General features: G+C 40.3%; 1 protein-coding gene across 1 annotated transcript; it reads right to left on the bottom strand.

Annotated features, from left to right (window-relative positions):
• Window positions 1-281: 281 nt before the first annotated feature.
• On the bottom strand, window positions 282-5,920 carry LOC116754996 (grpE protein homolog 2, mitochondrial-like). Its single transcript, XM_032633874.1, is given in 2 exon segments — window positions 282-978; window positions 5,817-5,920. Coding segments are annotated over 2 exon segments (801 nt in total).
• Between the last annotated feature and the right edge of the window lie 10,135 nt (window positions 5,921-16,055).

The following is a 16,055-nucleotide window of genomic DNA, read 5'->3' as shown; positions in this document are numbered from 1 at the left end:
GGATTGAAAGTCGAGTACCCATTTAAAAATAATTTTCTTAAACATATTTTGATAAGACCACAGGAACACTTGTCACATTGTTCAAATGCCCAATGGCAAGACTTCTGATGAGACCAAACAGGTCACACGAAATCAACAGAGTATCTTAGAAATAAGCCAATATGACTAAATCCAAGACAGATCACATGAAGTACCTCAAGTACAATGCGAACCTAGTTTAATATATAAAGGAATCACAGGTGACTGCACTCTGGGAGAACATTCAGTTCCTCTGGGCCCATTCATAGTCTTCTCTGAGACCCTACCACCACTTCCACCTGGGCGAGTCTAATGACGCAGCCATGAAGCTTGTAGCCATCCTGCCTTACTGATGCCACAGTGCCAGGCTGTACCCCAACACCAGGTGGCACATGACGGATGAGTTCATGCTCATGAGGGTCATATTTGTCACCAATGGGTGTCAGCTTCTCCAGGCCATGTTTGGCAAACACACTTTTCAGCTTTGTTTCTAAAAATGACAAGCCTCGGAAGATCTTCTCCAGAGTGAGCTTCTGGTCCCCAGGCTCTGTTTCTTCAGAAATACGCTCTGTAGTCTTCTCCAAAATGTCTGCCACCTCCACCAAATCCTTACAGAAACTCTGAATTCCAAATATCTTGGCATCTTCTACACATCTCTGGGTTCGCCTTCTTATATTTTCACCATCAGTTACAGCTCTCTGGTATCTCACTGTGAAACCCTGTACTTCCTTCTCCAGTCTAACAGCTTTTAGCTTTCAGGCTCGTTCTGCAAGAGAGGGCCCAAGTTCATGAGGAGGGTCCTCAGAATTGCAGTCTCCGCCCGCGGTCCTCTGGGTGACAGTGCTGAAAGGATGCAGCCATCCCCTGCCATCTGACGCGGCACTCGAGGCCAGGAGAGGCTGCATCCACCACCGGACAGCCCACAGGGACCTGGTGGCTGTGTTCCCCAACGCGGCTGACCTGTCAGTTGATTATTAAAAGCCAACTTGTCAGAAAAATCTGTACTTGTATCAAGATTACATCCTTGGGCTTCCCTGGTGGCGCAGTGGTTGAGAGTCTGCCTGCCAATGCAGGGGACATGGGTTCAAGCCCTGGTCTGGGAAGATCCCACGTGCCACGGAGCAGCTGGGCCCGTGAGCTACAAATACTGAGCTCTGCGCGTATGGAGCCTGTGCTCTGCAGCAAGAGAGGCCGCGACAGTGAGAGGCCCGCGCACCGCGATGAAGAGTGGCCCCCGCTTGCCACAACTAGAGAAAGCCCTCGCACAGAAACGAAGACCCAACACAGCCAAAAATAAATAAATGAATAAATAAATTAAAAAAAAAAAAACAAAAAAAAACGTAGGTTTTAAAAAATAAAAAAAAAAAAAAAAAAAAGATTACATCCTTGAACCCGAAGAAATACAAACAATAAGTATATTGCTAATAAGACCAGTCATCCTAGCACTGGCACTGTAGAATCTAGAGAGCAGAGGAATCCTGGTAAATGACTACATAAACTAAAAGACTTCTCTTCAGCCCGCATGTTGTTTGTTTCTGTTTGGATGATTTATTTAAGAGTGACATGGTTTCCCTCTGGCCATCGTCTTTATTTTCTTCGGCTCTTTAATCATTATGTGTGCCGTGCACCGCCTAGGACCCTGACGTCATTAAGTGCCTTATAAGCAACTAGTTCCGAATGAGCTGCTTGCCAGTGCAAACATGTCTGACAGGTTTAGTGACCACCCAACTCGCATATAAGGGGCTGAACCAGCCAGCCACAGGCTCTTCTCCACTGGTACACACACAACCAAGTCCAGGGTTATTTCGGAATTGAAATCCTGACTTGGGCTGCAAGGCTATCTTCCAAACTCCCCTGACAAATGCCGTCAGTCAATTCATGCCTTCTTCCCTTCTTGCACAGATGTTTATTGGGGTCTACAGCTGGGATCATAGAAAGGAGTAAGCCTCATTCTCTTTCTCGAGGAACTTCTAGTCTGCAGGGAGACAGGTCTATTGCTATATTTACGACATACCCTAAAAGTACTTAGATGTGGACCACAGGCTTCAGGATCACAAAAGAGGGGAGCTCTTTAGGATAGAGAACACTTTCTCTGTTACAAATATTTTCTTAATGAGTACCCTAGTGTTTACCTCCCTTTCTTGGACATAGTCCTAACTCAGGATACTTCTAAATAAAACTAAAAATTATTTTCTACTAATAAGGACCTACTGTGTAGCACAGGGAACTCTTCTCAATACTCTGTAATGGCCTATATGGGAAAAGAATCTTAAAAAAGAGTGGATATATGTATATGTACAACTGATCCACTTTGCTGTACACCTGAAACTACCACAACATTGTAAATCAACTATACTCCAAAAATTTTTTTTTTCAATTAATTTATAGCTCTATGTGCTATATAACTTTAATATGACTAAAATTTTCCCTACTTTCCATTTGGAAATTGTTGTAATGTAGAAAAAATTTGAAAGAGTTCTATAATGAACCCCTGTAAATGCTTCACCGAGATTCACCCATTGTGAACATTTCCCCCATGTTTGTTTTATCTTCTCAGTCTCTCAAAATATATATTTGCTAAACTACTTGAAAATAAGTTGCAGTTATCATGGCACTTCTTCCCTAAATAATTCAACCAATGTTGCCTGAGAATTAGGACATTTTCCTACAAAAACCCTATATGATTATCACACCTAAGAAATTTAACAATGCCATAATATAATTTAATGTACAATACACATTCAATTTTACCCAGTTGCCTCAAAAATATATTTTATAGCTTTAAATATATATATTTTTTTTATAGCTTTTAAAAAATATCTAAGATATGATCAAGGCTTATGCACTGCCGTTGGTTTTTATCTTCTTAGTCTCTAATCTAGAGCCATCCTCCTGCTTTTTGTTGTTTTTCACGCCGTTGAATTTTTGACAAGTTCAGGTCACTTGTAGGATATCCCACAGCTTCAGTTTATCTGAGGTTCTTCATTATTTGATTCTAGTTTTAAAATGTTGGCAAGAACACTACAGGTCATTTGCGTAGTTCTTATTTCATTATATTAGCAGGTATGCAGTGGGAATACGTTTTAAATTTTAAACTCTTACATTTAAAACAAACCAAAAACAGGAAAACAGTTGACTTCTTTTCTGATTGATGAGAAGATCCTGTGATTTAAGGCCTTACAATTAAAAGTGTGGTCAGCAGGCTTTCTTAGAAATTAGAAGCCCCAGGCCCCTCCCCAGATCTATTGAATCAAAATTTGCATTTTAACAAGATGCCCAGGTGATTCATATGCAAGTTAAAGTTTGAGAAGGACCAATTTAAGATATTAACTAGAGGGCGGGCATCTGGCATACTGGCTTTATCCAAAGCAAAGGTTTATTTGTTGCAGACACTCTTAGGACATAATATCCATTTCTTCTTTTTCCTAACAGGAAAAAATTGTACCTAGCTAAAAAGCTACATTTTCAATCTCTCTTGAAGTTAGAAGTTGCCATGTGACACAGTTCTGGCCAATGAGAGGGAAATGAAATTCCCGGGGGGGGGGGAAGGTTTTTAGAAAACAGCTTGGATTCACCTGGCACGCACATTTCGTCCTTCCCCTTCTTTCTTCCCGGTTCGGGGGTAGGAAAGTAGAGGTGGAGATGCTATTGGTGACCCTGAAACTTCAAACCGCAGGCTAAGGATGACTGCGTGGCAAGAGCCTTGAGGAGCCCTGGTCTGCCTACCAACGTACCTCTTTCAGGTAAAATGAAGCCTCTGGTTTAAGTCACTGTTTAATTGAATTTCCTGTTATTCATAGTCAAACTGAATCCCTAACTGATAATGCTGTTTGAAGAATTTCCTTTTTTTATAAATTTATTTATTTTGGGCCGCGTTGGGTCTTTGCTGCTGCGCGTGGGCTCTGCCTAACTGCGGCAGCGGGGGCCACTCTTCATAGCGGCTTGCGGGCTTCTCATTGCGGTGGCTTCTCGTTGCGGAGCACGGACTCTGGGCCCGCGGGCTTCGGTAACTGTGGCTCGCGGGCCCTAGAGCGCAGGCTCAGTAGTTGTGGCGCACGGGCTTAGTTGTTCAGTGACATGTGGGACCTTCCCGGACTAGGGCTCAAACCCGTGTCCCCTGCGTTGGCAGGCGGATTCTTAACCGCTGCGCCACCAGGGATGCCCTGAACAATTTCTTGATGGGAGATTTTGAGGAACCGCTGGTGGGTAGAGTCGCAGAGAGGTGGATTCTTTCTCGTTTTTTTGCTTTGTTTATGGTTTTGTCCATTAAGAGAGACTGAAATGTGCAATGTATTCCCTTCCCGTTTGTGAAGGAACAGCTAGGCCTCCTCCAGAGGACTGTCATTAGGGAGACAGATTTCTGCTGCAAGAGCATTTTCACTGAAATTTTGGTTCCACACGTAGGCAGTAATACACACATTTTAATGCATGTGAAGACTATCTCCTACTAACAGAAAAGGTATGAACCAAGGACTTGCCTTGCCCTATGTTACAAAAGTTTTTCCTCCTCATGTGACAGTAATTCTAGTCCCCTTTGGTGACTCACTCACTATCTTCTGTTAATTTCCTTCGACTTTACCGTGGAAAAGGAAATGTATGCTTGTGTATGTGTTCATTATGGCGTATGCCTTTCCAAATTGTTATGCATCTCGTTCCAAAAATAATTTGAAATAGTTTACATCTCAGCTTTCATCACCATTTAGGACTGACCTTTGCCCAGAAGAATATTTAATCTCTAGTACTTGGCTTCTTCTAAGCCAGGTATAATTTATTCCTGCTTGGATGTAACGAGTTCTCAGTCGATCTTTGAAACCCCTCCCCCACCCCATAATTGCACTCAGTAGAAGAGTTAAATATTGGTTGAATGAATCTATTTGTTCAACATTTATTAAGCACTCTATTTGCAAGGACTGCATCTGGCCACAGAGGTTGGCAAACTTTTCTATAAAGGGCCAGATAGTAAATATTTTGGCTTCATGAGTCAAGAGACAAAAGTGAGCATATTACCAAGGTCATATTACCTTTATTTGACCATTTAAATTGTAACCATTTAAAAATGTAAAAACTACCTTTACGCCGTAAACAAAACGTAACTCAAAATCAAAGACTTAAATGTAAGAGCTGAAACTATAATATTTTTATGTGACTGATGCCCCACGTACTGCGCTAACAAGCCACCTTAAAAAGAAAACATAGGTGTACCACTTTATGACTGTGGATTAAGCAATGGTCTTTTAGATATAATACCAAAAAGCAAGAACAACAGAAGAAAAAAATGGATGACTTAGATTTCACCAAAATTAAAAATTTTTATGCATCAAAAGAAATTATTAAGAAAGTAAAAAGGCAGTCTACGGAGTGGAAGAAAGTGTTTGCAAATCATATGTCTGATAAGTGTTTAATACCCAGAATATATAAAGAACTCCTGCAAGTCAACAGAAAAAGGCAAATAACCCAATTAGGATTTTTAAATGGGAAAAGGACTTGAGTAGACATTTCTCCAAAGAAGATATATACAAAAGTTTGAAAAGATGCTCAACATCATTAGTCATTAGGAAAATGCAAATCAAAACCATAATGAGCTACCACTTCACATCTACTAAGCTAGGTATAATTTTTTAAGGGAATATAAGTATTGGCAAGGACGTGGAGAAATTGGAACCCTCATGCCTTGCTGGTAGACTGTAAAATGGAGCAACCTCTGTGGAAGACAGATTAGCGATACCTCAAAAAGTGAAACAAAGAATTGCCTTACGATCCAGCAATTTCAGTCCTATGACCCAAGATTCCTAACTGACATGTAAACACTTTCCAAAGCCGTTTCAGGTTCATTCATCTCCTTTGATTCTTCTAACAGCTGAGGTTTGGTGGCAGAGTGAGGGCTGGAACCAATCTCCCGCATCCCTACTAGGCAGTCTTGTCGTGTTGTCCAGCCTCATGAAGGGGGCCGCTCAGTACACAGTAGGCTTTGCTATGGGAACAAATGTGTCGGGCCTTGGCTAACATCAAGGACACTCTCAGTGCTGGAAGGAGTTTCTTCATGATACAGCCAAATGCCGAGGACCGGATCCAGAGAAAATAAATGAACAGGAAAGGCTGTTATGCATTAATGTGATCAAACAGCATGATTTATTTGCTTAATGTTTGCTGAAAAAGAATATGGCATTTAACCATTCCCTTCTACTCAGATCTTACGTGGATCCTTTTCAAGTCAACCAATGAGATAATTTAACAAAGAAGTCTTTTTATTTCTACTTGCTACTATTCAGGTAAAAATTAATCAAGAAGAAGCTGTAACACCAGTAACCAAAGACCACATACTGTACAACTTTATTTTTATGAAAGGTCCGGAATAGGCAAATCCAGGGAGACAGAAAGTAGATTAGTGCTTGCCAGGGGCTGGAGAGAGGGAAGGTGGGGCGTGACAGCTAATAGGTACAGGTTTCTTTTGGAGGTTATGAAATGTTCTGAAATTAGATTATGGTGATGATTGCACAACGCTGTAAATACACGAAAAACCACTGAATTGTGTACTTTAAACAGTGAATTTTTTGCCTCGTAAATTATATGTCAGTGAAGCCATTACATAGGAACCATCACCGTTCTGTTTCATAACTCCACTTTCTAATGTTAATAGGAAACACAAATACTTTTATTTAATATCGACAAAGGGCCATTCATTATATTATTTATCCAAACAATACTATTAGGTAAGCATTATTATTATCCCATGGTACAGAAGAAGAAACCCAGGCTCCAAGAGATTATATCATTTGCTCAGCGTTACATAGCTACCTAGGAGGTTGTATATCTAGGAATTAAATCCAGATCTATCAGGTCCTGATCCCAAAGCTTTGGGCTTAAAATTTTGGTATATTCTTTGATTATTTGTTTTGTTGTTGTTCTGGTATATATGGTAAAGACTGTTTACTGAAAACAGGCAGACACTTCCTTGTTTCTGGAATATCCTGAAATAATGGCTTGATGAAGCAGTTATGTATCACGTCTTCTATAACTACTCTATCAAATGCTCTCTTTGTGGGTGGCAGAATGGTGGGATCACTTCCCTAGAGAGTAGGGGGATAAAATGACAGAAACTCCTCTGCACCCGCCAGCTTTTTACAGCACTCAGTGCAGTTGTCTATGTGAAAGCCAGCCTGTGGACTTGTGTGTCTGCCTGAGCTCATAGCTCTGGGCACCCGGTTTGGATAAAATTATGCTCTGAAGGTCTTTTTGAGCTGGACACTTTGTCCAGGCTCTGCCTACATTGGAAACTCTCAAGATTTCCCTGTTTCAAAGATTAGCTTCTTTGGAAATCACTGGAGGGACTCCGCTACAGTGTACATTTAAATGTGCTGGTTCTCTTTTTGTTCTTGCAAAATACAGACTTGGATTAACAGGATGTAAGAGGTACTATTTGGCGGAATGTAAAATGTCTTAAATCTCCCCATATTTGGCAATGCAGTGTTCTCTCTCTCTTCCTCTCTCCTTTAGCAGATTTCCAGTTGCACTTCATAGATGGATGTCAGCTGGTCCTTTTTTCCTGTTATGTAAACTTGAGAATGATTATTTGGACTATGTTTCAAACCATTCTTCCTTGAACTTCAAACACTATTAAAATGCACCAGAAACTCTAACTGTAATTCTTTACCAGAGTTTAGAAACACCACTTGACACTTTTCAGTGCCAGCAATTCCCTTTCTCTGTCTATAGATCTTCAGACATTTAAAAGCTCCGTTCTTCCTCTATAGGTCTTGACTCTCTTTCGTTGCTTCATTGTTGGCCAGTAATCCAGCTTTGCTTTCAATGAGAGAGGGAGAAAAAGAGAAAGGTGAGCTAGAAAAAAAAAGGGTGTGAACCCAGAAACTCAGGAGCTTTTTTTTTTTTAAAAATAGAGTTCATTCTAGTGCAAGACTGGAAAGAGGCTTAACCAGTGTCAACCAGTATCCACCAGTGAGGAGATTTCAAGTGCAAGCCACCCAGTGGCTGCTGAATACAGAATGCTCATTCAAGCACTAGTTGCTAAGCCGAAGATTTGAGGAGTGAGGTGTGTGGGGGGGGCAGGGTGGGTAGGTTTGGGGGCTAAGAATAGTTTGATGTATTTGTTATCACTGAATATCCCTCCCCCAACGCCATTTATTTTGCATAATGAATATTTCCACAGAGACAATTCACGCTTATGGCTGTATCCCATATTCCCTAGCACGTTTCCGTGTGAGCATGATTTCTTGAAAACACTGTGGACGGATTTAGCAGGCATCACGCTCTTTTTTTTTTTTTTTTGCGGTACGCGGGCCTCTCACTGTTGTGGCCTCTCCCGTTGCGGAGCACAGGCTCCGGACGCGCAGGCTCAGCGGCCATGGCTCACGGGCCCAGCCGCTCCGCGGCATGTGGGATCCTCCCGGACCGGGCCACGAACCCGTGTTCCCTGCATCGGCAGGCGGACTCTCAGCCACTGGGCCACCAGGGAAGCCCTGGGATTATGTTTCGATGGCTGTTTTTGGTGTATACAAACAGGTATAAGAATACAGACTCTTTGCGGCTTCAGGAGGGTAAAAGTCGTTTGCAAATTGACAGTGGAGAGATTCTGAGAACAAAGTGTTTCAAACAGATTTCCCACACGATTGCTGTCGGATATGTCTTCTCCTGACACTGAGCGAACATTGTAAATTGTCAGTTGTCAATGTATTGTCAACCAAGGTTGACAATACATTCAGACAGGAATATGTTTAATATCCCTATAGAATTTTAACGAAAGTGACTTTTGGTTCTCTGCTCTTCTTACACAACTAAACAAACTTGGTACTTTAATGTTATTTCCTTTCCTACTATAGTAACCAAAGCGATTGTCAAATAAAAGAGACCAGGGGATAAATATAGAAAACTAATGGAATTACAGAGGGTGGAGCTCTTTTATTTTAGAAATGAAACTGAAGCCAAGAGAGGTAAGGCGATTTGCCTAGGGTCACAAACATTTGTCGTGTCCATGGAGGGGGCATCATATTCATTTTGTGTGACTGATCACTAGAGTCTCATACAGAGGCAACTTGGTCTTTGATGCCATCTGAAGTGGATTCACGCTCAAACCAATGGCCACCTGTGTCCATGAAGAGCCTTGGATGGTGAGGAGAGGAAAGTGGGTTATGTTCCCAGTAACAGTGGGAGAACTAAGGAAGAAGGCCAGGCGGTACCCCAGAGTGGCAAAGAGGGGATAGGGAGCAGGCCAGTAGATGCCGAGAAGGTCTCCTGGACCACAGTCCACATACCAGCCATCACGTGGTCCCTCAAAATACGGGATGTTAGGAAAATGCTAAAAAGTCAAGGAAGGCTTTAGGTCAGTGGCTCTCAACGTTGGCTGCCCTTGAGAATCACCTGAGGAGCTTTTAAAAACTGATACCCAGGCTAAACCCCAAACCAATTTCATCAGTGTTTTCAATGGTGGTCTCCATTTATATGCAAAATTGAGAACAACTACTCCAGATAAATCTAGTATAGAGCCATTAAAGGAATGATAGATGTAGCTTATCCCTAAATTCTCGAGACTGAGACTTTGCTTTTCTTTAAGTTCCTGAGTGCTGCTATCAAAAATGAGGCATTACCTCCTCTTACTCTGCTAATGCTCTTTTTTAGTAGTAATATAGTGACATACTGGACATGTGCTGAGTTTGGGTCACCTTTATTTTTTATTCCAATTAACTACTTATGTATAAGAAATCACTCCAAAACTTAGTGGTTTAAAATGGCAATGACTATTGTTTCTCAGGATTCTGTGGGTTGGTTGGGTGATTTTTCTGCTGACTTTGCTTGGGTTCACTCACACAGTTGCATTCAGCTGGAGGGTTGGCTGGGCTGACAGACATGAGACAGCCTCACTCACACATCTGTGGTTGATGTTGGCTGGGGCACCTTGGTTCGTTCTCCAGGTCAGCATTCCAAGAGAATAAAGGTGGAGCTACAAGGTCTCTTAAGGGCGAGGCTTGGAAATCACATCACTTCACTTCTGCTGCATTTTACTGGTCACAGACCTCCCACTACAGGAAATGTAATTGACTCAGGGCCTCATCTCTGTGCTTTGAAATTCATTGCTGAGTTTGTGCAGAGGCCACAGGCTGGATATTAAATCAGACCTGTTCCTGGGAGATATGGGACTCTGTTTTTGGCCGACTTTGGCTAAAGGATTCCTCGATGACTTTGCTGAACCTTTTTTTTAGACACTTCTACCCAACATTTTCTCGCTCTTTCCTTCTCTCAAGATCTGACTTGCCTCAAGGTCTGATGTTCTCTCAACCTTCTCTCCCCAATTCTTTCACGCAGGTGCTTCCCCTAATAAAAATACTTGCACATTTAGTTTTTCCTTGACTTCTTCTTAGAGGACCTAGATTAGCCTAGTAACTTGAAGACCAGCCCAGATTCAAGGGGAGAGGAAATAGACTTCATCTCTTGGTGGAAGGAGCAGGAAAGTCACACTGCAGGGGAGAGTGAGAGGAATTGTTCGCACCATCTTTGAAAACAATCTCCCATGATTTCCCCACGGCAAAGGCCTCCTCCCTCATTCTCCGCACAGATGCTTTAGGTGGAATTGATTCTATTCCCAGCTTCAACGTGAGTGAGTGATGCCAGTGGGATGCTATTAGGAGGTGGGCCCTTTGGGGAGTAATTAGGTTCAGATGAAGTCATGAAGGTAGAGCCTCCATGATAGGATTAGCGCCTTTATAAGAAGAGACTAGAGCTCACTCTCACTGACTTGTGAGAAGAGACTGGTGAGAAGCCAACCATCTGCAAACTGGGAAGCAGGCTCTCACCAGACACCAGATCTGCCAGCACCTTGATCTTGGACTTCCTAACCTCCAGAACTGTGAGAAGTAAGTGTTTGTTGTTTAAGTACCCAGTCTATGGTAATTTTGCTATTTTGCCTGAGTTGACTGAGACAGAAGGTTAAATATCTCACTAATAATTTGTACATTGATCACATGTTGAGATATTTTGGATATATTGGTTTAAAGTACATAATTATAAATTAATTTCACCTTTTTTAGTTTCTTTACTAACTAGAAAATATAAAGACTCATTTGCAACTTGCTTGATATTTCTGTTATGTAAGCACTGCCTTTGAATATCAAAAGTTCCCAAGAAATTAAATCAATATTTTTAGTTAAAATATTTATTTTGAAATAATTGTAGATTCACATGCAGTTGTAAGAAATAAACAGATGCCTTGCATCCTTTACTCAGTTTTACCTAATGATAACTTACCACAAATTTATAGTATAATATCACAACTAGGATATTGACATTGATACAGTCAAGATACAAAAGATTTCCATCAAAACAAGGATCCCTCATGCTGCCCTTCTATGGTCACACCCACTACTGTACACCCTCACTCTCTTGGTAACCCCTGGCAATCACAACTCTGTTCTGCATTTCTGTAAATCTGTCATTTCCAGAACGTTGTATAAATGAAATTATACTGTATGTAACCTTTGGGGGTTGGTGTTTTTTCACTCGCATGATTCCTCAGGGATTCATCCAGTTTGTTACATGTATCAGTAGTTGGTTCCTTTTACTGCTGAGTAGTATATCATGGTATGGATATATCACAGTTTGTTTAACAATTCACCCATGAGGAAAGACATCTAGGTTGTTTCCATTTGGGGGCTATTACAAATAAAGCTGCTATAAATATTCATGTACAGGTTTCTGTGTGAAGCTAAGTTATCTTTCTCTGGGATAAGTTCCCAGGAGTGCAATTTCTGGGTCGTACGGTAGTTGCATGTTTAATTTCTAAGAAACGACCAGACTGTCTTCCGGAGTGGCTGTACCATTTTACATTCCCATCGGCAATGTAGGAGTGACTCAGTTCCCCCACGTTTTCCCTAGTCATTGGGGTTGTCACCACTTTTTATTTTAGCCATCCTGATAGGTATAGAATGGCATCTCATTCTGGTTTTAATTTGCATATCCCTAATGGCTAATGATGTTGAGCATCTTTTCATGTGTGTGTGTTTTCCATCTATACATCTTATTTGGTGAAATATCTCTTCATTCCTTTTGTCTATTATCTAATTGGATTGTTTGCTTTATTACTGTTGTTTCAAATTCTATTCTAGATAATAGTCTGTCAGGTATATGGTTTGCAAATATTTTCTCCCAGTCTTTTCATGCTTTTAACAGGGTCTTTCTGAAAGCAAAAGTTTTTAATTTTGAGAAATCTAAATTATCTGTTTTCTTCCCTTATGGGTCAAACTTTTGGTGTCAGTCCTAAGAAATCTTTGCCTAACCCTAAACCCTTAAGATTTTCTCATATTTTTTTCTATAGGTTTTATAGTTTTACATTTTACACTTAAGTCTGTGATTCATTTTGAGTTAATACTTGTGCAACGTATGAGACTTAAAGTTGGAGGTTCATTTTTTTGCCTAAGGATGTCCAATTGCTCCAGCACCATTTGTTGAAGGGGCTATATTTTCTCCACTGATTGGCTTTTGCACGTTTGTCAAAAATCTGTTGGTTATATTTCTGTGGGTCTATTTCTGGGTTCTCTATTCTGTTCCATTAGTCTATGTGTCTATCGCATCACCAGTGCTGCATTATCTTGATTATTGTAGCTATATAAAAAGTCTTAATATTTTAGACTGATTTCATTTTTCTCTTTTAATGTGTAAATATGGTGGACTAGATGGATTTATTCCCAAATATTAATCTAGTTTTGTATCCTTGGAATAAACCCTACTAGGTTATGGTGCAAATTCTTTGTATAGATTGCTGACTTCTATTTGCCAGTATTTTGTTAAGGATTTTACATCTATATTGTTATAGATTGAATGTTTGGGTCACCTCCCTACCACACACACACACACTCACACTCACACTCACACATACACTCGTGTTGAAGCCCTAACCTCTAATGTGATAGTATTGATATTTGGAGGTGGGGCCTTTGGGTTACATTACTAGCTACATTAGGTCATGAAGTTAGAGCCTTCATGATGGTGTTAGCGACTTAAAAGAAGTAAAGAGATCTCTCTCTCTCTTTCTTTCTCTCTCTCCACTTGCATATACCCCCCACCCCCTGCCCCACCCCCATAAAAAAGAAAGTAAAAAGAAGAAAAGGCCACATGAGGGACACATCAAAAAGGCAGCTGTTCGCAAGGCAGGAAGATAGTCTTCACGAGGAACCAAAGTGATTAGCCCTTGATCTTTGAGTTCAACCTGCAGAACTGTGATAAGTAAATATTTTATTATTAAGCCACCCAATCTATGGTATTTTTTATGACAGCCCAAGCAGACTAAGGCATATATTCATGAAGATATTGGTCTGTATGCTGTCCTTGTCTAATTTTTGTATCAGTGTAATACTAGCTTCATAAAATTAATTGGGAAGTGTTCATTCCTCTTCTGTTTTCTCAAAAATATTGTATAGTGTTGGGATAATTCTTCTTTGAATGTATAATAGAATTGTCCAGAGAAACAATCTCTTGCTGAAAAAAAAATTTTTTTTTTTTTTTTGGCCCTGCAGCGTGGCTTGTGTGATCTTAGTTCCCCCACCAGGGATTGAACCCAGCCCTGGCAGTGAAAGAGCTGAGTCCTAAACAGCAGACTGCCAGGGAATTCCTGGAAATTTCTTAGAGGGAATTTTTAAGTTTTAAATTCAGTTTTCTTAACAGTTATAGAGCTAGTCAAATTAACTGTTTCTATAGGGAGAGTTGTGGTGGTTTGTGTTTTTTGAAGAAGTGATCCATTTCATCCAAGATGTCAGTCTTACGTGTGCAGCATTGTTGACAATATTCCCTTATTATTATTATTATTATATATATATTTTTTTTTGCGGTACTCGGGCCTCTCACCGTTGTGGCCTCTCCCACTGTGGAGCACAGGCTCCGGACGTGCAGGCTCAGTGGCCATGGCTCACGGACCCAGCCGCTCTGCGGCATGTGGGATCTTCCCGGACCAGGTCACGAACCCGTGTCCCCTGCATCGGCAGGTGGACTCTCAACCACTGCGCCACCAGGGAATCCCCCCTTATTATTTTTTGATGTCTGTAAGTGATATTCCATTTCATTCCTGATGTTGGTAATCTGTATCGTCTCTTTCATTCTTTTTTTCTCTTTCAGTTATGCTAGAGGTTTATCAATTTTATTGATCTTTTCAAAGAACTGGCTCTTTATTTCATTGATTTTTCTCTATTTTTCTGTTTTCAGTTTGATTTCTTTTGCTCTCACTGTTATTTTCTTTCTTCTGCTTGCTTTGTGTTTGTTCACTTATTTTTTCCTTGGTTCTTGAGGTGGAAGATTAAGTTATTGATTTGAAACTTTTTCTGTTTTCTGCTGTATGCATTTCATGTTATGAACTTTGCTCTCAACACCCACACATTTTAATAGGTTGTATTTTCATTTTCATTCAATATAATATATTTTGAAATTTTGCTTGAAATTTCCTCTTTGACCTATGGCTTATTTAGAAGTGTGCTGATTAATTTCCAAATGTTTGGAGATTTTTTGTTGTTGTTATCTTTCTGTTATTTCTAGTTTGATTCCATTTGTGGTCAAAGAGTGCACTCTGTACGATTTCAGTTCTCTCAAATTTGTTGAATTTGTTTTATGTCCCAGGATATGGTCTGTCTTGGTTCTATACACATTCGGGGGCACTTAAAGATAATAGGTATTTTGCTGTTGTTGGGTAGAGTGTTCTTTAAATATTAAGATCCTATTGGTTGATGGTGGTGTTGAATTTTTCTGTATCCTTGCTGATTTTCTGCCTAGTTTCTCTAGAAGTTGTTGAAAGAGGGGTATTGATGTCTCCAGCTATAGTTGTGGATTTGCCTATGTCTCCTTTCTGTCTTGTTTTCACTTCACATGCTTTGCAGCTCTGTTTGGTACATACACATTTAGGACTGCTATATCTTCTTGGTATTTTGACCCATTATATAATGTCTCTGGTAGTCTTCTTTGCTCTGAAGTCTACTTTACCTAATATTAATATAGTTATTACAGCAGCTTTCCATTCATTAAAGTTTGCATGATATCATTTTACTTTCAACTTGCCTATACGATTATGTTTCAAATGAGTTTCTTGTAGAGAGTATATGGCTAGGTCATGCCTTTTAATCCATTCTGCAAATCTCTGACTTTTAATTGGTATGTTTAGACCATTTACATTTAAATATAAATATTGATATGTTAGGGTTTAAGTGTACTATCTTATTTTTTGTTTTCTGTTCTGATTTTTATTTTTCTCTGCATTCTTGTGGGTTAGTTGAACATGTTTTAGACTTCAATTTTGATTTTCTCTATAGTGGTTTTAAGTATATCTTTGTTTTGTTTTTTTTTAATTTAAATATTTTTCAAGTTTTTTATTTTTAAAAATTTATTTATTCATTTATTATTTTTGGCTGTGTCGGGTCTTCGTTGCTGTGCCCAGGCTTTCTCTAGTTGCGGCGAGGGGGGGGCTACTCTTCATTGCGGTGCACGGGCTTCTCTTGTTGCAGAGGACAGGCTCTAGGTGCACAGGCTTCAATAGTTGTGGCATGTGGGCTCAGTATTTGTGTCTTGCAGGCTCTAGAGCACAGGCTCAGTAGTTGTGGCACACAGTCTTAGTTGCTCTGCGGCATGTGGGATCTTCCCGGACCAGGGCTTGAACCCGTGTCCCCTGCATTGACAGGCAGATTCTTAACCACTGCGCCACCAGGGAAGCCCTTGGCTAGCATTTCTTTGGGCTTGTTGTGTTTGGAGTTTGTAGAACTTCTTGAATCTATATGTCTCTTTCCAAATTTGGAAAATTTTAATTTATATCTATTTGAGTACTTTTTCGGACTCACCCTCTTCTTCTCTCTTCTGGGATTTCAGTAACATGAACGTTAGATCTTTTGTTAATTCCCACAGATCCTTGAGGTCCTGTTCTTTTTTCCCCAGTCTATTTTCTCTCTAATGTTCAGATTGGTTATTGTTCTATTGTTTGTTGATTCTTTCCTCTGTCCCCTCCATTCTGCTGTTGAGCCCATCCATTGAGTTTTTAAAATCAGTTAACGTAATTTTCAGTT

The sequence above is a fragment of the Phocoena sinus genome, chromosome 6, assembly GCF_008692025.1.
Source record: "Phocoena sinus isolate mPhoSin1 chromosome 6, mPhoSin1.pri, whole genome shotgun sequence".
NCBI lineage: Eukaryota > Metazoa > Chordata > Mammalia > Artiodactyla > Phocoenidae > Phocoena > Phocoena sinus.
The sequence above is the reverse complement of the archived record's forward strand: the minus strand, read 5'-3'. Positions and strand labels throughout refer to the sequence as shown.